Raw genomic sequence first — 23188 nt, 5'->3', positions numbered from 1 at the left:
CTCACTGCAACCTCCGCCTCCCGGGTTTAAGCCATTCTCCTGCCTCAGCCTCCAGAGTAGCTGGAATTATAGGCATGTGCCACCACGCCCAGTTAATTTTTTGTATTTTTAGTAGAGATGGCCAGGCTGGTCTTGAACTCCTGACCTCAGGTGATCCGCCTTTGCCTCCCAAAGTGCTGGGATTACAGGTGTGTGCCACTGTGCCTGGCCAACCATTTGTTATTCAAATCTACAGCAGTTAAAAAAGAGAAACAGTAGGGTCAGTTAGGTTAACCACCCAGAGGCTCATTTCTGTCCCCATTATGACTTAGTCTCTTTTCTACTACCTAAAGATAATGTTACTAGAGAAGGAACCTTCTTGTGGAAGCAGCCAAATGGCTGAGCTAGCTCCCCTGTGAGGGCATGAGGGAACTATGGGATCCGAAAACACATACTGCCCGAAACCAAGACCTTTAGGGATTTCATGTTTTTTGCACAGGGGATCTATGGAAGAACCATGCCTATGACTAGAGAAGCTACAGAACTCCCAATTCTGTTTCCTTTCTCTTCGGGGCTCTTCTGCTTTGATTCTTGCCATCATATGCCTACACTTCTCTTGGGATATGTTCCTCTGCCTTTAAAACCCAGGCCCTCCTTAGAATATGAGACAGGCTGGCCTTTTCTGAAAGAATTTTACTAAATAAGAGAAGAAGTTAATGAAAGGAAAAAGAAGAGAGAAATAAATCATGGAAAACACGAACCAACAAGATAAAGTCCCTTTTCCAAAGCCTGGCCTCTGGTTTCAGATTAATTACATTTTAGACCTCCAGGCTCCTGTCCTGGGTTCAGTATGACAGAACTCCCAGACTGTGGCCAGCACCAATCTCTTTTAATTTATTTTTTTTGAGACGAAGTCTCGTTCTGTTGCCCAGACTGGAACACAGTGGTGTGATCTTGGCTCACTGCAATCTCTGCCTCCTGGGTTCAAGCGATTCTTCTGCCTCAGCCTCCTGAGTAGCTGGGACTACAGGCGCTTGCCACCATGCCCGGCTAATTTTTGTATTTTTATTAGAGATGGGTTTTCACCATATTGACCAGGCTGGTCTTGAATTCCTGACCTCATGATCCGCCGGCCTCGGCCTCCCAAAGTGCTGGGATTACAGGTGTGAGCCACCGCGCTCAGCCAACCGGCACCAATCTCTTTTTATTTTTTCGCACATATAAAAACTCCATCCCTACGTTGAGACAAAAACCAACTCTCCATTTTACCTATTCACCTAAAGCTTTATTTTTTTTCTTTTGTTTATTTATTTATTTTGAGACAGAGTCTTGCTTTATTACCCAGGCTAGAGTGCAGTGGCACAAACATGGCTCACAGCCTCTACCTCCTGGGCTCAAGCGATTTGCCTGCCTCAGTCTCTTCCAGAGTAGCCAGGACCATAGGTGCGCACCAACTGGCTAACTTTTTTTTTTTTTTTTTTTGGTAGAGGTGGGGTCTTGCCATGTTGCCTAGGCTCAAATGATCCTCCTGCCTTGGCCTCCCAAAGTGCTGGGATTACAGGCGTGAGCCATGATGCCTAGCCACCTATAGCTTTCTTGCTGCATCCACTTCTCTTCAACTAAATGGTAAAGAACTACCTTACATGTGGTTCTTTAATTGCAACAACTGTGAAAGGAAATTTCATCCATGGAAGGGCTGGATTTGCCCTGGGATTTCTGGCATGGCCTGAGAGACACTTCTTCCTTAGTGATGAGAATAACTGGAATAGAGAGAAGGGACCTAACACATATGAAGCGCTCAACAAGTGCCAAACACCTTCTATATTTAAATTTTACCAGGCTGGGCATGGTGGCTCATGCCTATAATCCCAGCATTTTGGGAGGCTGGGCAGGCAGATCACTTGAGGTCAGGAGTTCCAGACCAGTCTGGCCAACATGGTGAAACCCTGTCTCTACTAAAAATACAAATATTAGCCAGACGTGGTGATGGGCACCTGTAGTCCCAGCTGCTTGGGAGGCTGAGGCAGGAGAATTGCTTCAGCCTCGGAGGTGGAGCTTGCAGTGAGCCGAATCGTGCCATTGCACTCCAGCCTGGGCAACGAGAGCGAAACTCCGTCTCAAAAAAATTTTTTTTTTCTACCATAAGCCTTTGAGGTAGGTATCAACCAGTAGTCATATTTTGTAACCCCTCTTGAGTCAGAGGGGTTAAGTAACTTGCTCAAGGTCTTTATAGTTAAACTGCCAAACTAGGAGTGAAGTTAGGGCTGGTTGATGACAAGTTTGTGGTCTAAACCATGTAGCTAAGAAGGGAGAGGTGCCTTTGCTTTTTTAAAGGTGCAGGCTTTCCACCCGTCTTTGGTTGAAAGGTTTCTTTCAATCTACAGACATTTGCTGAACTCCTTTATGTGTGAACCTCTCTGGAATTAGGACATGGAAAAGTTTCACAAAGTCCTTGTATTCAGCTCTTCTGATTCTTTGAGTCCATGATTTGTTGGTATTTATTCTTCAGATACTGAGCATCTACTATGTCAGCTCAGAAATGTAGAGGACATTGGCCTAGGAGCTGGAGATGGAAGAGACTAATATATAGAATCTAGAGCAAAAAACGGTTCTAAGTCCTGCCACCATCATTACCTCCTGCTAGTCCCCTTCAAATCTTTGAGGCCTTTCACGGGGGGCCTTCTGGATGAGGCTGTTCCTAAGGGGACATAGGGAGGAGTTTTCTCGGCATCTTTCACCATTTATTGTGGTTAGCACAGTCATCATAAACACCTGGCAAGAGCACTAAGCTTGGGAAATGAGACAGGCACACAATGAATTAACAAAAACAGGGAAAGATTTCGAAGGAGGAGAAATTGCTTATGAAAAATTAATGGGAAAACATCCTAAAGCTTGTGATCCACTTCTTTGCACTTTATGGTTTCTAGGTGGCTTTTGTACTTGGAGAAACACTGTGGTTCAGAACATTCTAGGCCAGAGGAAAAGGCTGATTCATAATCCCAAAATTGCTGCCAGTTTACTGTGTGATTCCAGGTGAATTATTCAACCTATTTATGTGTCAGCTCAGAAATGGAGTGATGTCAGTTTTGTCAGAATGTTTTTGGTGGGATCTCTGGTAAATGTTGAATGACAGCTATGCAATGTGTGGAACAGAACACTTTTGCTTTCTTCTTTGGGTCAGAATTTGACACATGGCTCAGAATTTGACACACAGCAGAGAACCCTGGGGAATCTGTGGTTTTCTGGGGTTAAAAAGAAAGCAAGAGACACCTGTTATTTGCATGGTGCTCTGTGTTCCCTGGTTTACAAAGCATTTTCAGATATCATCACAACTGATCCTTACCACACCTGTGAAGGGGGAACTCACGTCCCCATTTTATAGACGAGGAAACAGGTCATAGAGTCAATGTAATTCAATGGTGCTTTATTTTTTATTTTTATATTTTGCCTCAGCTATGCACAGTTTTTTCATCTCAATACTTTGTGATAAGTGACCATCACAAATGTCATCACCAAACCACCAAAACACAACCTTCTTTTCTGGGGGCACCTCTTAGCCCCGCACAGACCTTAAACCCAGAGTCGACAGCACACAGCTGTGTATCACCACACATTCCAAACAAGCCACCACACCAAGAAATCTTCTTCGTGTTTATTATGCAGCAATGTCTGGGAGTACTTTGGAATGGACTGGCTTCGCTAAAGAAAGTTATTTGTGTTCATTTGGGGGATCGCCAGCTAAGATTCAACGTTGCTTTTTTTTTTTTTGTTTCTGTGAGAGTAGGAAGGCCGTGAAAACAGAGGTTGTTTAGAGAATTGGCCTGGGACAATAACCATTTAGAAGCTTTAGGCACGTAACCAGTTAAGTGTCCATCGACATGAAGCTGATTGAATACAATCTCCTCTGTTTGGGGGTGGTGGTGATTGTGAACTGTAGGGCCCTGTTCCCCCATGGACAAAGGAAGCCCGTCACTCCTAAAGGTCCCTTTTCCCAGCAGAACAGGCCCTGCATATACAGTGCCCGTCTAGAGCCAGAGCCTCCATCTGGGTGTTGGAGAGTTGGTTCTGCTCAGCCCAGTTTTGGGGTGAACGATGACGCAGTTAGGGTGGCCTAGGAAGGGAGTTTTTCTACCTCTGTCCCCAGCTGGGTCTCTGGCGAGGCGGGAAGCACCCGGGATCTTCCTGGCCCTAGAGCCTGCAGGCTCCAGGCCGGCCCCTTGGATCTCACCCCGAGGAAGGCACCCTGCTGCCTGCACTTATTTGCATCCAAGAGTTTGCATTGAGACTGGCGCTTGCCTACTAGGGCAGCCACAGGGGGGTTCCCCAGGGACAGAGGTAGGGAAGGAGGACCTGTCTTGGGGTGGACAGGTGACGGGGTACCCTGGGTGGGGGAAGAGGTGCTGGGGAGAGGCTAAGCCCCAGCCCCCACTCTAATTCTCTAACAGCCCCTGGTCCGCATTTGAGTGCAGGCCTCTGCCTCAGCCAGGACCCTGACCCCAGGGCCCTCCACTTCCAGCAAGGCCCCCCACCCTCCCTCCCACTCCCTTTCCCCTCCCCCTCCCCCCCAATTCCCGCTGGCCCCGCAGCGCTCCAGCCTCCCCGGGCCTCCCCCGGCCCGGCCCACTCGGCCTTGCTAGCCTGGCGCTGGGGGCGGGCACCAGCCCCCACCCCTCGGCGTCCCCTCCCCTTTACTTCCCCCTCCCCCTGTCCCCTCCCTTCCCCCCCGTGGCGAGGCAGCAGCGGCGGCGGCGGCGGCAGCGGCGGTCGAGGCTGAGGCTGAGGAGGAGGCGGCGGCGGCGGCGGGCGGGGCTCGGCTCGGGCTCCGCGGGCGGGCGGGCGGACATGGCGGCCAACATGTACCGGGTCGGAGGTAGGCAGGCTCGGCCCGACCCGGCCCGTGTGGGAGCGGGCTCCGGGAGCGGGGGGCCGGGGCGAGTGCACGCCAACTGCCGGGAGCCAAGGGCGCCGGGGCTGAGGTCGCAGGGGGCTGGGGCGCCGGGGCCCGCAGAGGGGCCGGGACTCCCCACCCCCACCCCTCCCTTCCCCTCCCCCCACGGGGGCTCGCGAGGGCCCGGGGCCACCTTCACCCTCGCACCCCGCCCAGTGTTTAGGGCCAGGCCTCTACTTGGGGGTACGAATTACCAGACACCCCCCTCCACGAAACCCTCATCGGGGTAGGGCCCGTCGAGCCCCCTGAGAAGGTGGCCTTCTCGCGTGGCTTCTAGGCGCTGGAGAGGATGAGGGGACATCCCCTCTCCTGCTTCTTCCCCACTCAGTGGGAGCCTGGGGTGGGGGTGGGGGCGGTGGGGTCCCAGCCAGGGGTCCAGCTGGACAGGCCTGTTTGCGAGCCGGGGCCCTGCACCTCCCCTTCCTCGGCCCCCCTCCTTTTCGTTTCTGGTCCAGCCCCCCACGAATGGGGCTTCGTGGGAGCTGGGAACCTCAGCCGGAGGTGGGGAGTTGAGCTCTGCCTGGACGTTTGCTCTGCTGCCTGCCTCCTTCCCAGTTTTCTGCGGAAGAGAGAAATAAGGTCAAACAAACTTTCTCCCTACTCACGACGCCCTCCTCCCTCTTTCCTGGTAAAATAATAATTCAGATAAGTGGCGTGTTTGTATGAGAGACTGGCTCTTCCTTCTCTGCTCATTAGCCGAGCTTCTGATGGATGGTGGTGGGAATGGCCTGGCTAAATGAGGCCACTTTGCAGAAGAGAGCGGCGAAAGAGCCACTAAGATAGACAATAACAATGCAGCTGCCTTTCGGATAAACACACAGTGGGAAGTTTCCAGCGAGCCGATTAGATGAGAGGAAAAGCCACACTTGAAAAATTTTATCCTTTTAGTTGAAAGCCTGCAGCAATTTCTTAATCACAAGACATTAAATGGATCTGGATTAAATAGGGTAAAAGGGTAAAAAAGATGCTGATATCACCCCCAGAACACTTTGCCTCTTAGAAGTGATCCCCCGGCCCCCTTTTTTCCTCATCTTCCCAGGTAGAACTGTGGAAAAGTTTGTCAGCGTTCTTCCTCTTACCTGTTCTGCTCATCTGATTTTTTTTTTTTTTTTTTTAAGTAGTGATTGAAATGTAGGTTGGACTGTGAAGTCTTTCTCCGTGCTCTGAATGTGTCTTAGGTCAATAGTTTTATGTGAGAAGTAGCCTGCAGGGCAAATTGTATTGGAGGAAAAAGATGTGGAAGTAGTTATAGTACAGAGGACACATGTTTAGTGTGCCCTGACTACACAGTGATAAGAGGTATCTTTTTTGTTTATCATTAAAGAAATGACATATTGGGACAGAAGTCTAGGAGAAACTGATAAAACATTAATTGAAATGAAAATGCCAAGAAAATAAAGGTCTGTGAATAGTAGGCACGTGAGAGGATATATTAAGGCTGCATTATTATGTTTGCTTTTACCAGTGAATGAATTATGAGCTTAATTTCAAACGTGAATTGCCTAACATAAAAAGTCTTGGATTGACAAATCTGAACTTTCTGTTAAAAAGATTAAGTTCTGTACTTCCTTTAATTACAGATTATGTCTACTTTGAGAATTCCTCCAGCAACCCATACCTAATAAGAAGGATAGAAGAACTCAACAAGGTATACACTGAGTGTTCTTAATTTTAATATTAAAAATATTTATTTTCCCTTGACGGGTAATTGGGTAAAGGGTGGCCTGGTGTGGGGGCTCATGCCTGCAATCCCAGTAAATTGGGAGGCCTGGCAAGTGGATAGCTGGAGCCCAGGAGTTGGAGACCAGCCTGTGCAACATAGTGAGACCCTATCTCTATTTTTTTTTAATTAATATAAAAAGTAAAAATATGGCTGGGTGCGGTGGCTCATGCCTGTAATCTCAGCACTTTGGGAGGCTGAGGCGGGCGGATCACCTGAGGTCGGGAGTTCGAGACCAGCCTGACCAACATGGAGAAACCCCGTCTCTACTAAAAATACAAGAAAAGTAGTCGGGCATGGTGGCACATGCCTGTAATCCCAGCTACTCGAGAGGCTGAGGCAGGAGAATTGCTTGAACCCGGGAGGCAGAGGTTGCGATGAGCCAAGATTGTGCAATTGCACCCTAGCCTGGGCAATGAGATAAACTCCGTCTCAAAAAAAAATAAAAATAAGCTGGGTAAAGGGGCATAAGAGATGATTTTACTTTCAGTCCCAGACTCTTTGAAAGTTGAGATTTTAGGCTGGGCATGGCGGCTCACCCCTGTAATCCCAGCAATTTGGGAGGCCAAGGGGGGGTGGATCACTTGAGGTCAGGAGTTCAAGACCAGCCTGGCCAACATGGTGAAACCCTGTTTCTACTAAAAAAGTACAAAAAAATTAGCTAGGCATGGTGGCATGCACATGTAATCCCAGCTACTCAGGAGGCTGAGGCAGGAGAATCCAGGTGGAGGTTGCAGTGAGCTGAGATCACGCCATTGCACTCTATCCTGGGTGACAGAGCAAAACACTGTCTCAAAAAAAAAAAAAAAAAAGTTGAGATTTTAGAGAGTTATGCAGGATTCTGAATTCCGAATATTCTTTTGCTTTTTTGTTACTGAATATTTAAAAGTCTGCAGATATTTTCAAATTGCTTAGAGCCTCTGAAAGAGCAGTTCACTTATGTAACTCAGACCCTTTTTATGTTTAGAGTCATAATGTGTATTTTTCCCTTTTTAGTGAATTAATATTTTCCTCTTCCAGGTTTAGAAGGAGGAAGCTAGGGAACATAATATTGAAAGGAGTTGGCTGGGCGGGTGCGGTGGCTCACGCCTGTAATCCCAGCACTTTGGGAGGTCGAGGCGGGCGGATCACCTGAGGTTGGGAGTTTGAGACCAGCCTGACCAACATGGAGAAACCCCATCTCTACTAAAAATACAAAATTAGCTGAGTGTGTTGGTGCATGCCTGTAATCCCAGCCACTTGGGAGGCTGAGGCAGGAGAATTGCTTGAACCTGGGAGGCATAGGTTGCAGTGAGCCAAGATCACGCCATTGCACTCCAGCCTGGGCAACAAGAGTGAAACTCCGTCTGAAAAAAAAAAAAAAATTGAAGGGAATTTGTAAAATTCTGGGCTAGGCTGGCCGGGCACGGTGGCTCACGCCTGTAATCCTAGCACTTTGGGAGGCCAAGGCAGGCAGATCACGGGGTCAGGAGATCAAGACCATCCTGGCTAACATAGTGAAACCCCATCTCTACTAAAAATACAAAAAAAATTAGCCGGGCATGGTGGTGTGCACCTGTAGTCTCAGCTATTTGGGAGGCTGGGGCAGGAGAATGGCATGAACCCGGAGGGTGGAGCTTGCAGTGAGCCGAGATCACACCACTGCACTCCAGCCTGGGTGACAGAGCGAGACTGTCTCAAAAAAAAAAAATTCTGGACTAGGCTAAATTGTCTGTGGTAGCTCACACCTGTAATCCCAACATTTTGGGAAGCTGCGGCCTCAGGATCCTTTGAGTCCAGGAGTTCCAGACTAGCCTGGGTAACAGAGAAACCCTGTCTCTACCAAAAAAAAATAGCCAGGCATGATGGCACATGCCTGTAGTCCCAGTTACTTGGGAGGCTGAGGAAGATTGCTTGGGCCCAGGAGGTCAAGGCTGCCGTGAGCTATGATTGCATCACTGCACTCCAGCCTGGGTAACACAGACTGTCTTGAAATAAAAAAAAAAAAAAGTATGGTTTTGGTATAATAAATATAAAGTAGCTTTGTACCTTTGGCCCAGTTAATTTTCACATTAAGATTTGTCCGAGATGGTAGGTTATTAGGACAACAGAAGGCTTATGATTGCAGGAGAAGAAACTTTGTTGTTTGTTTGTTTTTTGAGATGAAGTTTTCACTCTTGTTGCCCAGACTGGAGTGCAATGGCGCAATCTTGGCTCACTGCAACCTCTTCCTCCCAGGTTCAAGCGATTCTACTGTCTCATCCTCCCAAGTAGCTGGGATTACAGGCATGCGCCACCATGCCTGGCTATTTTTTGTGTGTTTATTAGAGACAGAGTTTCACCATGTTGGTTGGGCTGGCCTTGAACTCCTGACCTCAGGTGATCCACCCGCCCCAGCCTCCCAAAGTGCTGGGATTACAGGTGTGGGCCACTGTGCCTGGCCAGGATTTATAATGGAGGTACCAGAAAGCAGTCAAGCTGCATGGACCATAGATTTTCTAATGATGTTTTGTTTTCCTCCGATTTACTAATGATGCTTTGTTTTCCTCCAGACTTCTCTGAGGGTTGTGTGGTTTATGAGACTTCATAGTGTTAAAATCTTTGAGTCTGTCTAGCTAATACCTTTCCCTCAAAATGCCATCTGGTAACTTATTCAGTTTTGTCTTGGGAAGGCAAGCCTGACCTAGGACATTCTTAGTTTGAAGAGCCTTGAGACCTTGGTTTGTTTTGGGAATATCCCAGGGAATTTGCATTATTTTTATTTTATTCCAGAGACAGGGAGACAGGGTCTCACTCTGTCACCCAGGCTGGAGTTCATTGGTATGATTATAGCTCACTGTAACCTTGAACTCCTGGACTCAAAGCAGTCCTCCTGCCTCAGCTTCCCAAGTAGCTGAGACTACAGGCATGTACCACCATACCTGGCTAATTTTTTTTTGTCGTTGCTACGGATTCTTGCTCTGTTGCCCAGGCTGGAGTACAATGGCATGATCTCTGGTCACTGCAACCTCTGTCTCCTGGGTTCAAGCAATTCTTCTGCCTCAGCCTCCCGAATAGCTGGGATTACAGGCGCCCAACACCATGCCTGGCTAATTTTTGTATTTTTAGTAGAGACAGGGTTTCACCATGTTGGCCAGGCTGGTCTCAAACTCCTGAACTCAGGTGATCCACCCGCCTTGGCCTCCCAAAGTGCTGAGATTACAGGCATGAGCCACCGCGCCAGCATTTTCTTTCTTTCTTTCTTTTTTTTTTTTCTTTTGAGACGGAGTCTCGCTCCGTCGACCAGGCTAGAGTGCAGTGGCGCAATCTCAGCTCACTGCAAGCTCCGCCTCCTGGGTTCATGCCATTCTCCTGCCTCAGCCTCCCGAGTAGCTGGGACTACAGGAGCCTGCCACTACGCCTGGCTATTTATTTATTTATTTATTTATTAGTAGAGATGGGGTTTCACCGTGTTAGCCAGGATGGTCTCGATCTCCTGACCTTGTGATCTGCCTGCCTCGGCCTCCCAAAGTGCTAGGATTACAGGTGTGAGCCACCGCGCCCGGCTTTTTTTTTTTTTTTTTTTTTCTGAGATGGAGTTTTGCTGTTCTTGCCCAGGCTGGAGTACAATGGTGCAATCTCCTCTCACCACAACCTCTGCCTCCTGGGTTCAAGCGATTCTCCTGCCTCAGCCTCCTGAGCAGCTGGGATTACAGGCATGCACCACCATGCCCGGCTAATTTTTAGCAGAGACGGGGTTTCTCCATGTTGGTCAGGCTGGTCTCGAACTCCCGACCTCAGGTAATCCACCGCCTAGGCCTCCCAAAGTGCTGGGATTACAGGCATGAGCCACCATGCCCGGCCTCCTTTTCTCAAAATAACTGTGCTACTGCATTTTCCTATGTTAGTTGTCACCCAGGTTGGAGTGCAGTAGCATAGATCCTGGCTCACTGCAACCTCCTCCTCCCGGGTTCAAGTGATTCTCCTCCCTCAGCCTCCCAATTAGCTGGGATTACAGGCACCCGCCACCACACCCAGCTAATTTTTTTGTATTTTTAGTGAAGACGGGGTTTCGCCATGTTGGCCAGGCTGGTCTTGAACTCCTGACATCAAGTGATCCACCCGCCTTGGCCTCCCAAAGTGCTGGGATTACAGGCGTGAACCACTGCACCCCGCCTAATGTTTAAATTTTTTGTAAACATGGAGTCTTACTATGTTGCCCAGGCTGATCTAGAACTCCTGGCCTCAAGCAGTCCCCCATCTTGGTCTCTCAAAGCACTGGGATTACAGGCTGGCTGCCTTTGCATTAAAAAAAAATTATTTAGTCTTTGAGACCACCAAATGAAGAGAATGGCCTCAAGTTTAGATCAGTCCGTGGATGGGAACTGTTGGCATGTGATTCTGATCTTTTATGTTATTGATGTAAGGTATAAGAATTGAGGCAACTCCAAACTATTTACCATATCAGTTTAATTAGACAGTTAATTAGATCGAAATACAAATCTTGACCCATGAGACCCTATATTCTTTGGCTGTCACTGCCCCTCTCTGACCTCCACTTTCGCTGAAAGCAGGTGGGAGCTCTGCCTTGCTTACTTGGCACAAAGCACAATGGGCTTTTGGCTGTTTCTCCCTGCAACCACCTTAGGAGGACCGTTTGTTTGTGTCCATCCTACCCCTCACCCCTTGCTCTTTTTTCCGTATCATTTATCACCTCCAAATATACTTACTGTGTTTATTTTCATTACCTGTCTTCCTAGAGTGTCAGCTGTAGTGATCTTTTCTGTTTTGTCCAGTTATGCATTCTGAGTGCCTTAGAATAGTGGCTGGCACATAGTTAAAGGCATTCACTAAATACTTGTTGAATTAATTAATTTCTGAAATGTCTGATGTTAATGCTTATACGTACATAGCTTTGCTATTTACAAACTGCTTTGATTCATTCATTTTACAAATAAAATTGAGGACCTTCTACCAGCCAGGTACTCTTAGTGAGAATGCAAGGGTGATAAAAAAAAACAGGTCTAGTGGAGACAGACATCAACCATATAGTTCCACAAGTGAAAGTAAAATTGTAGCTGTGCTAAGTTTAGAAATGTCACAGCATGGTGCTCTGGAAACCTAACCCAGGATTCACATTTGTTACCCTTTTGAGCCTCACAGAACCTTACACATTAAGGTAGCTAAATCATGCATTGTTTTCTTGAGGCACATAGTAGCTAAATGATTGGGTTGCACATCTAGGTGAACATAGCTTATTTCACACTCCTTTATCATTTCATGGCCATTCATTTCTGAAATGCCCCCCTCATCCATCCTCACCTCCTCCCTCCCCCTACCTGTTGTCAGCACAGAGTCATCCATGTAATAGCGAGTTTCTGGGACTGGGGTTGTGTTGTGAGAAATGGGATTCTTTGTAATTTCACAAAATGGTAGTTTGAATGGCTAATTGAAATATTTACATAGGGTCTTTATTTCTGAAGGGATGTGAAAAAGACATCTTATTTTAGATAATTCATTAAGCAAATATTATTGAGTACCTGTTATGTACCAGGCACTATGCTAGGCTCAGAGATGGAATGTGAACAAGATGGACATGGTCTCTACCCATACAGGGTCTACATTCTAATGAGGGAGACACCTGGAAAGACAAGTTGATGGGCATAAAGAAAATAGTAATAGTAATGAATTGTATTAACTTCTAAGAAGGCAAGAACCTTGACATAGAGAATGACAGGTCATTTCCTTTAGGTAGGGTGGGACAGGACATTGAAGTTGAGGCCTAAAGGATGAGGAAGAGGGAACCATGGGAAGAGAGGACACAGGAGTGTTCTAGATAAAGGCCCTGGGAAGATCAGAGGTGAAATTGGCTAGGTAGGGAAAGTTGTTAACATGATGGGAAAATCCAAATAATGATTTAAAAATACTTGAAGACAGGCATGGTGGCTCAGGCCTGTAGTCCCAGCTGCTCGAGAGGCTGAGGCAGGAGGATTGCTTGAGCCTGGGGGTTTGAGACCAGCCTGTGCAACATAATAAGACCCCCCATCTCTGAAAAAAACCAAAACAAGGCTAGATACGGTGGCTCACGCCTGTAATCCCAGGACTTTGGGAGGCTGAGGTGGGTGGATCACCTGAGAGGAGTCTGAGACCAGCCTGGCCAATGTGGTGAAACCCTGTCTCTACTAAAAGTACAAAATTAGCCGGGCATGGTGGCGCATGCCTGTAATCCCAGCTACTCGGGAGGCTGAGACAGGAGAATCGCTTGAACCCATGAGGCGGAAGTTGCAGTGAGCTGAGATCGTGCCATTGCACTCCAGCCTGGGCAACAGTGAAACTCCATCTCAACAAACAAACAAAAAAACCAAAGCAAAACCACCTCTAAACTGAAAATATTTACTTTGTTCTGATTGATAAGCTAGGAAAAAAAGGCTACTTGGGAGGCTGAGGCAGGAGGATCGCTTGAACCGGGGAGTTCGAGGTTGCAGTGATCCGAGATTGTGCCACTGCACTCAAGCCTGGCAACAGAATGGTACTCCATCTAAAAAAAAAAAAAAAAAAAAAAAAAAAAATATATATATATATATATATATATATATATATATATATGAACTCTTAATTGCTGTAATGCACTTAGTCTCAAACCCTGCACTGATTTCATTAAATGCCATTAACAGTTGCAGACTGGCACTGGGCTGTAGACCCATGAGTAACCATGCTTCAGAAGAATGCTGGAGAGGGTGTGTTTGTAGAGGGGAAGAGGAATATGGTAGCTGTAAGCTACCTAGTAGCCAAGTGAGTGCATGGTCAAGAAGAGACTATTTATTTTGAACTATGCTCCCCGCCCCCTAAGCAGGTTTAAATAAGAATTTAATTAGCTTTGTATAGCATCCCTATTGGAGGAACTCACTAGTGAGGCAGAAAAAAATATGCCTTGAAACTGTTGATTTGGATTTTTTTTTTTTTTTTTTGAGACGGATTGTCACTCTGTCACCCAGGCTGGAGTGCAATGGTGTGGTCTTGGCTCACTGCAACCTCCACCTCCCAGGTTCAAGCAATTCTCCTGCCTCAGCCTGCCGAGTAGCTGGGACTACAGGTGTGTGCCACCACACCCAGCTAATTTTTGTATTTTTGGTAGAGATGGGGTTTTACTATGTTGGCCAGGCTGGTCTAGAACTCCTGACCTTGTGATCTGCCCACCTTGGACTGCCAAAGTGTTGGGATTACAGGTGTGAGCCACCGCACCTGGCCTGGATTTTTCATGTCTCAAGAAGAGACAAAAATCACATTGAAAATCCAAAGCAGCAGTTTCAAGGCATATCTCAAGAAGACAGAAATGATTAAGAGCTTATATTTGAAGTCATTGATAGATTTTATTTTATTTACATGGAAATCTTGGCCTGTTCATTTAGCAGATTGCTGGATCATTACTTCTGGAGAATGTATTTGATCACAATATTATGAAATATAGAAGCACTTTGGTTAGAAATTTAATATGATTTCAGTTTTAAGGGGCACTGTTTCCACAGGACTTTCTTAATCTAAAATATGGCTGCTGGACTTCATAAAATTGACAAATTTACTGCAGCACTTATATTCTTCTTTGTATTTGAGTATATCTGTAAGACCAGAGAAATTTCTGAAAATTTGTTCTCACACTTGTTTGAAAATAGAAATCACAATAGCATTTTATTATAATCTGTGTGTTTTTACAGGGAACTTTGTAATGAACGATTGACCTTCTTGAGAGCTCTCAGAATTCTAGAGAATAGGAGAGCAGGAGCCTGGGCCCCAGCTGCAGTAAATGACAGCATAACTGAATTTTTTCTTGAAGCCATCATACTTTGGAAGAACCTAACTGAATATTGATTGCATTGTAGATTGTAGCCAAAAAGAAATGAGAGTTTCAGTGTTCATAACTCAAGATTTTTAATATTTTTAGATGTGAAGGTAAACTAAGTACTGCTTAGAATATTGACTCTTAGAGATTCGTAGACTTCCTTGGGCTAGAGAATGTTTTTCCAGGTCACCTGGTCTATTCTGCATGATGGCCGCTTCCCACCTGCAGAGCTTCACTGTCCATGGAACATGGGATACTTAGGAGAGGGCTTGGTGATTTTACACTTAGCTAGTGCTTTCTGGGAATGGGTTTGGACGAGGTGTGTTTAAATGACTGAAATAAATTATTTCCGTCAGTTGTGGCTTTAAAAATTGGTGGGATTAGTTTCTTTTTCTTTTGTTTTTTTTTAAGGCTAGTTAATTGAAGCAGTTGGGGGATTAGTTTCTTAAAGCTAATCAGTGTTAACTATGTCTGGCTTTAATCATTAAAGCAGTCTAATCAGTTTAGTTTAATTAATGCCAGTGTTATTATATGTTTGACATTCCAGTTGTGCTTGGAAGCAGAACAAATGTTGCTCATCCTTATTTGAATTTTTTAGCTCTGTGGTTATCCTGCAGTTGTGGTTGGCACCAGTGTTAATGAGCATGATCATATAATTGTGCTGTATCTAGTTTCGTTTTATAAATTATTTGACTCTAATATTCAGTACAAATGACTTTTATTTTTCTTATCTCTTAGACTGCAAGTGGCAACGTGGAAGCAAAAGTAGTATGCTTTTATAGACGACGTGATATTTCCAACACACTTATAATGCTCGCAGATAAGCATGCTAGTAAGTTGTTTTTCTCTGATTAAAAAAACGTTTGAGTCTTGTGTTTTTTATGATGAGGTGGAAAGATGCTTTTTCTTACCTGAAGCCTTTTGCTCGTCCATTTATCTTCTTTGTAGTTTTGATGGGAGTAAAATAAGTGATACTAACTGAAACCAAACACTGGTGTTTGGTTTTAATGTATATGTGTATATATGTGTGTATGTAATTTTATATATATATATATATATATATATATATATGTATTTTTTTTTTTTTTCCGGAGACAAAGTTTGCTCTGTCACCCAGGCTGGAGTGCAGTGGTGTGATCATGGCTCACTGCAGCCTCAAAATCACAGGCTCAAGTGAGCCTCCTGCCTCATCCTTGCAAAGTGCTGGGATTACAGGTGTGAGCTACCAGGCCTGGCCTAGTATATGGTTTTTTAGGTTGTATCACATTCATTAATTGGTGAAAATGTTGACATAGAAGCCTTTGTAAATGGGCTTTAGCAAAGGATCTGGGCAGTGTCTTGCCATCTCCTGTTTTCAGTGGTGGATTTTTCTTTTGAATAGAGATGGAGTCTTGCTATGTTGCCCAGGCTGGTCTTGAACCCTAGGCCTCAAGTAATCTCTCACCTTGGCCTCTCAAAGAGCTAGGATTACATGCATGAGCTACTGGGCCTGGCCCATTGGTGGTTTTGTGAGGATACAGATAGGAGGAAATTTATACTTCACTGTTTCGGAGGATGTTTTCTCCCCGCTAAAACAACTGAATAATACTTAGTTTTTTGGTGAGGGGACTAGGTCTTGCTCTATTGCCCAGGCTGGAGAGTGCAGTGGCACAATCATGGCTCACTGCAGCCTCGATGTCCCGGGCTCAAGCAATACCCCCACCTCAGCCTCCAGAGTAGCTGGGTCCACAGGTGTGCACCACGACACCAGGCTAATTTTAAAAAAGCGTGTTACAGAGATAGAGTCTCCCTATGTTTCTCAGGCTGGTCTGGAACTCTTGGGCTCAAGTGATCCTCCTGCCTTGACTTTCCAAAGGCTCAAGTGATCCTCCTGCCTCAGCTTTCCAAAGTGCTGGGATTATTGGTGTGAGCCACCATGCCCAGCCACATTTCCCCCCCCCTTCTTTTCAGTTCAGGGGTACCTGTGCAGGATGCGCAGGTTTTATTATTTTATTTAATTAATTAATTTTATTTATTTATTTATTTATTTATTTTGAGATTGAGTCTTGCTCTGTCACCCAGGCTGGAGTGCAGTGGTGCCATCTTTGGTCACTGCAACCTCTGCCTTCTAGGTTCAGGCGATTCTCCTGCCTCAGCCTCCTGGGTAGCTGGGATTACAGGTGGGTGACACCACACCCAGCTAATTTTTGTATTTTTAGCAGAGACAGGGTTTCACCATGTTGGTCAGGCTGGTCTGGAACTCCTGACCTCATGATCTGCCCACTTCAGCCTCCCAAAGTGCTGGGATTACAGTGCAATGGCATGATCTCAGCTCACTGTAACCTCTGCTTCCCAGCTTCAAGCGATTCTCCTGCCTCAGCCTCCTGAGTAGCTGGGATTACAGTCATGTACCACCATGCCCAGCTAATTTTTGTATTTTTAATAGAGACAGGGTTTCAACCATGTTGGCCAGGCTGGTGTTGAACTCCTGACCTCAAGTGATCCGCCCACCTTGGGAGTGCTGGGATTACAGGTGTGAACCACACTGCCCGGCCAGTTTGATACTTTGATTTATAATCACTATGGTCTTGAGGACCCTGAAGCTTTTGAAATGTTCTGGTATGGGTGTAAGGAAGGCTGCTGTTTGCATAGGTTTGTTCTGAGTTTGCTTGAGAGTCGTTGCCCACTGTGTCATCGGTTTAGCCAGGCAAGTTAGTTGTCTCATAAGTTAAATTCTTACTGTATTTTCTCCTGTAGTTCATTGTGTTTTTCTATTTCTGTATAGAAAGTGTTCATTATTTCAATTAATTGCTGACATGTAAAACAAAAAAGTGTTCATTATGATATGAGTTCTGTCATGTTTACAAATTATATATTCAGCATATCAAGGCTTCACATTTGCTACTGATAATGAGAACAAAATATTGCTTTAAAAGCACCAGGCTGGTGTTGAACTCCTAGCCTCAAGGGATCCTCACAAAGTGCTGGGATTACAGGTGTGAGTCACCATGCCTGGTCCCAAATTGCTTTTTTTTTTTTTTTTTTCCTCCCTTCATGCTTTTTTTTTTTTTTTTTTTTTTTTCCGGAGACAGGGTCTTGCTCTCTTGCCCAGGCTGGAGTGCAGTGGCAGGATCATAGCTCACTGCAGCCTTGAATCAAGCCTTGGCTCAAAGGATCTTCCTGCCTCAGTCTTTAGAGAAGCTGGGAGTACGGGTGCATCTCACCATGCCTAGCTAATTAAAAAACTTTTTTTCTTTTTGGTAGAAATGGGGTCTTGTTATGTTGCCAGGGTGGGTCTCAAACTCTTGGCCTCAAGCAGTCCTCCGACCTCGGCCTCCCAAAATGTTGGGATTACAGGTGTGAGGCACCACACCCAACTAGCAACAACCTTAGAAGCTAGATTACAAGCATGATTAAATCCAAAGTATATGAACATAAGTCAGATTTTAAAAAGTATTTTATTTTATTTTATTTTTTATTTATTTAGAGGTGGAGTTTCGCTCTTGTTACCCAGGCTGGAGTGCAATGGCACGATCTCGGCTCACTGCAACCTCCACCTCCCAAATCAAGTGATTCTCCTGCCTCAGCCTCCCGAGTAGCTGGGATTACAGGCATGTGCCACTATGCCTGGCTAATTTTGTATTTTTAGTAGAGACAGGGTAGGCTGGTCTCAAACTCCCAACCTCAGGTGATCTGCCCGCCTCTGCCTTTCAAAATGCTGGGATTACAGGCATGAGCCACCGTGGCCGGCAATATGAGATATTTTATCTTTTTTTTTTTGAGACGGAGTCTTGCTGTGTCGCCCAGGCTGGAGTGTAGTGGCGTGATCTCGGCTCACTGCAAGCTCCGCCTCCCAGGTTCAGGCCATTCTCCTGCCTCAGCCTCCCGAGAAGCTGGGACTACAGGCGCCTGCCACCACGCCCAGCTAATTTTTTTGTATTTTCAGTAGAGACGGGGTTTCACCGCGTTAGCCAGGATGGTCTCGATCTCCTGACCTCGTGATCTGCCTGCCTTGGCCTCCCAAAGTGCTGGGATTACAGGCGTGAGCCACTGCGCCCAGCCCGAGATATTTTACCTTTTTTAAGTTTATGTTGTAAATGGTGAATAAAATCCAAACAAGTTTGCATATATACTTTAATACATTAAATTTATAGATTTTTGCTATAACCAAAATACCTGATTAGTATGTCATTCTAAAAAGCAATATCTTGGCCAGGAGTGGTGGCTCATGCTTGTAATCTCACCATTTAGGGAGGCCAAGTTGGGAGGATTGCTTGAGGGTAGGAGTTCGAGATCAGCCTGGCCAACTTAGCAAGACCCTGACTCTACTTTTAAAAAAATTATTGCTGCAAAAATAGTGAGAGGAAATGATTTTTAGGGGGTCTGCTCACTGTTGGTAGAGCATCTGCTGACTGGAGAGTCTCAGCATGACAGCATCTTGGTCTTGTCTATTTTAGGATTGGGTATGTAGAAAATTAATTTATTCATAATTGATTAGCCTGTTGGTATTAACTCGTAGAAAATAAATTTTAAGGAACTTAGCATCAAGCAAATGATGTAGTAGCCATCACGCATTTTTTCTTTCATTTTTTTCCCCTACTGCTTCCCACCCTCACCACACATTTTAAAGAAAGACCTGGGTTCAGATTCTGGTTGGCTGTTTTACTGCTTGACATAGGAAAATTTCATAACTTCTTAGTGATTTCCTTTTTTTCTCATCTGTAAAATAGAGAGTAGAGAAATTACTTCATTTTGTGTTATAGATATATTTTACCACCAAAAAACGAGGAGAAAAATGACACCCATTTTGATGTGAGGATTATGACATAAGGAACAACTCATAATGGGTGTGTAATAAATGTCAGATGGTTTGTTTTCTACCTATCCAGCAATTTGTTGATTATCCCTATGGGTGGATTACTTCTATGTATATTTATCTGTTTAGAAGGATTACTTCTATGTACATTATTTGTTGATTTTACTTTCAAAGGCAACTATATATCCGGGAATGGTGGAGTTAGATGTATCTTACTGTATTTCTGTTGGTATTGACTAAAACATCAGGTGCAGAGAGCACATAAAGTTGTCTGAAGAATTCATGTTTTATGAGGAGTTTTTTAGGGAGGATTAATGGAGAAAGTGTTATTAGAATGAGTTCAAAACTGGAGTCCTGAGTGTGGATGCCACTTAATTTTCCTGAAGTTTGGTTTTTCCATTTAAAAAACTCTTCTCATTATGGACTTTTTTTTATTTTTTGAGATAGAGTCTTACTCTGTTGCCCAGGCTGGAGTGCAGTGGCACAATCTTGTCTCACTGCAGCCTTCCCTGGTTCAAGCAATTCTCATGCCTCAGCCTCTGGAATAGCTGAGAGTACAGGCGCATGCCACCATGCCTGGCTAATTTTTGTATTTTTAGTAGAGATGGGGTTTTGCCATGTTGGCCAGGCTGGTCTCCAACTCCTGGGCTCTCAAGTGGTCCTCCTGCCTTGGCCTCCCAAAGTGCCATGATTACAGGTGTGAGCCACTGTGCCTGGCCATTATGGACTCTTTTTTTTTTGAGATGGAGTTTCGCTTTTGTTGCCCAGGCTGGAGTGCAGTGGCGCGTGATCTCAGCTCAACGTAACCTCCACCTCCCAGGTCAAGCGATTCTCCTGCCTCAGCCCCCTGAGTAGTTGGAAGTACAGGCATGCGCCACCGTGCCCGACTAATTTTATATTTTTAGTAGAGACGGGGTTTCTCTGTATTGGTCAGGCTGGTCTCGAACTCCCTACCTCAGGTGATCCGCCCACCTCTGCCTCCCAAAATGCTGGATTACAGGTGTGAGCCACTGTGCCCACCTTACGGACTCTTAAAAAAAACAAACTTTTTATTACAGAAAACTTTCATCATGTACAAGCAGAGAAGAATACAATATGCCTGGTGTTTCCATCACTGTGTATTAACAGTAATCTACACATGATCAATTGTGATTCATCTAGACCTCTACTCGCTAGCCCATTATTTTGAAGCATGTCAAAGAAGCCTTACCTTTTTATCTGTAAATATTTCAGTACTTACTTTTAAAAGGTCATAACGTCTTTCAAACTTAAAGTGTCCGAGTGTATAAGGAACTCTCCATGCCATTTACTCAGATTCAAGAGTTGCTAACATTTTGCCCTATTGGCTTTATCATTCTATATATAATGCAAATATACATATATTATTTTCTGAACCATTTAATAGTAAGTTGGAGACTTCAGTGTATTTTTTTTTTTTGGGATGGAGTCTAGCTCTGTTGCCCATAGTTGAATAAAAAAATTACAGAAACCCAGTACTTTGGGAGGCTGAGGCAGGATGATTACATGAGCCCAGGAATTAGATACCAGCCTGGACAGCACAGGAATACCCCATTTTAACAACAACAGAAAGAAAAGATTAGCTGGGTGTGGTGGCACTCAGCTCTGGTCCCAGTTACTCAGGAGACTGAGGCAGGAGGATTGCTTGAGCCCAGGAGATTGAGGCTGCAGTAAGCTGTGTTCGCGCCACACCCTGGGTGTGTTTGCACTCCACCCTGGGTGACAAAGGGAGATCCTTTCTCTTGGGGGAAAAAAAATGGATTAAGAGACCTAGAAAGTAAGTCCAGAAGCCATAAGATTTTTTTTTTTTTTGAGACAGAGTCTCGCTCTGTCGCCTAGGCTTGAGTGCAGTGGCACAATCTCGGCTCACTGCAACCTCCACCTCCTGGGTTCAAGCAATTCTCCTGTCTCAGCCTCCCGAGTAGCTTTGATTACATAATAATCAAATAATAATAATAATAATAATTTTTTGAGACAGAGTTTTGCTCTTGTTATCTAGGCTGGAGTGCAATGGCGTGATCTCCGGCTCACTGCAACCTCCGCCTCCTGGGTTCAGGCAATTCCCTGCCTCAGCCTCCCGAGCAGCTGGGATTACAGGCATGTGCTACCACACCTGGCTAATTTTGTATTTTTAGTAGAGACGAGGTTTCTCCATGTTGGTCAGGGTGGTCTCGAACTCCCAGCCTCAGGTGATCTGCCCACCTCGGCCTCCCAAAGTGCTGGGATTACAGGCATGAGCCACCGCGCCTGGCTGAAAAGTGGAAATTATTAAAAAGAAAAACATTGTAAGTTGAGTTCAGTAACAATATGAAAGACCAAATGATTCTTTTTTCTTTCTTTCTTTTTTTTTTTTTTGAGACAGTCTCACTCTGTGGCCCAGGCCGGAGTGCGGTGGTGCAATCTCAGCTCACTGCAACCTCCACCTCATGGGTTCAAGTGATTCGCCTGTCTCAGCCTTCTGAGTAGCTGGAACTACAGGTGTGTGCCACCACGCCTGGTTAATTTTTGTATTTTTGTAGAGACTGGGTTTCGCCGTGTTGGCCAGGATGGTCTTGAACTTCCGATCTCAAGTGATCCACCTGCCTTGGCCTCCCAAAGTGCTCGGATTAGAGGCATGAGCCACTTTGCGTGGCCCCATCCTGTATTTTATTTTATTTATTTGGTTATGTATAATTACAGTTCTACCTACAAAGGAGGGTGAGATGGGAGAATCACTTGAGTCCAGTATTTCAAGGTTGGAATGAGCTATGATTGAGCAATTGCATTCCAGCCTGGGCAATAGAGTGACACCTGTGTCTCTTAAAAAAAAAAAATTATAAACAAGATGAATAACTTCCTGACAAATAAAAAGAAAATTTAGGGCCAGGTGCAGTGGCTCATGCCTCTAATCCCAGCACTTTGGGAGGCCGAGGTGGGTGGATCACTGGAGGTCAGGAGTTCGGCCTGACCAACGTGGTGAAACCCTGTGTCTACTAAGGATGCAAAATTAACTGGGCATGGCAGCACATGCCTGTAATTCCAGCTGCTTGGGAGGCTGAGGCAGAATTGCTTGAACCCGGAAGGTGGAGGTTGTAGTGAGCTGAGATTGTACCATTGCACTCTAGCCCGGACAACAGGAGTGAAACTCCATCTCAAAAGAAAAAAAAAAAAAAGAAAATTTAGGCCAGGGGCAGTGGCTTATGCCTGTAATCCAAGCACTTTTGGAGGCCAAGGCAGGAGGACCACTTGAGTCCAGGAGTTGGAGACTAGCCTGGGCAGCACAGCGAGACCTCATATCTAAAAGTGAAAAAAAAAAAAGGAAATTTCAAGAAACTGGTACAAAGGAAGGAAAACACACACACACACACACACACACACACGGAAGGAAAAACACACACAAGGAAGGAAAACACACACACACACACACACACACACACACACACATCGTTGGCTGGGCACTGTGGCTCCCAGCGCTTTGGCTTCCAGCACTTTGGGGGCCCGAGACGGGTAGATCACTTGAGGCCAGGACCAACATGGCAAAGACCCATCTCTAGGAAAAATACAAAAATTGGCTGGGCATGGTGGCTAACGCCTGTAATCCCAGCACTTTGGGAGGCTGAGGTGGGTGGATCATGAGGTCAGAAGATCGAGACCAGCCTGGCCAACATGGTGAAACCCCATCTCTACTAAAAATACAAAAATTAGCTGGGTGTGGTGGCATATGCCTATAGTCCCAGCTACTCGGGAGGCTGAGGCAAGAGAATTGCTTGAACCTGGGAGGTGGAGGTTGCAGTGAGCTGAGATCGTGCCACTGCACTCCAGTCTGGTGACAGAGTGAGACTCCATCTCAAAAAAAAATAAAAATGCACAAATTAGTCAGGCGTGGTGGAAGGCTCCTGTAATCCTAGCTACTCAGGAGGCTGAGGCAGGAGAATACCTTGAACCCAGGAGGCG

General features: G+C 45.5%; 1 protein-coding gene and 1 long non-coding RNA gene across 10 annotated transcripts in view; one reads left to right on the top strand and one right to left on the bottom strand.

Annotated features, from left to right (window-relative positions):
• The window catches only part of MTA3 (metastasis associated 1 family member 3), a 262022-nt gene that overhangs the window by 68789 nt on the left and 170045 nt on the right, over window positions 1-23188 (top strand). For 2 of the 8 annotated variants that reach the window (XM_019021133.4, XM_019021131.4), the window contains exons 1-3: window positions 4704-4849; window positions 6508-6575; window positions 15181-15274. In XM_019021133.4, coding sequence (XP_018876678.1) covers window positions 4822-4849; window positions 6508-6575; window positions 15181-15274 — 190 coding nt within the window. In that variant the 5' untranslated portion in view covers window positions 4704-4821. Of the gene's footprint in view, window positions 1-4703; window positions 4850-5482; window positions 5507-6507; window positions 6576-14531; window positions 14553-15180; window positions 15275-23188 lie in introns of those variants that run through there. The other 6 variants (XR_008676815.2, XR_008676814.2, XM_055377786.2 and 3 more) reach the window with 4 other exon arrangements.
• Window positions 19063-23188, bottom strand: part of LOC109025742 (uncharacterized) — a 36628-nt gene continuing 32502 nt past the window's right edge. For both annotated transcript variants that reach the window (XR_002004689.3, XR_010129990.1), the window contains exon 5: window positions 19063-19140. This is a non-coding gene — a long non-coding RNA (uncharacterized lncRNA). The remainder of the gene's footprint in view (window positions 19141-23188) is intronic.

This window comes from Gorilla gorilla, chromosome 12 (genome assembly GCF_029281585.2).
Source record: "Gorilla gorilla gorilla isolate KB3781 chromosome 12, NHGRI_mGorGor1-v2.1_pri, whole genome shotgun sequence".
NCBI lineage: Eukaryota > Metazoa > Chordata > Mammalia > Primates > Hominidae > Gorilla > Gorilla gorilla.
This window is presented reverse-complemented; position numbering and strand designations above follow the sequence as displayed.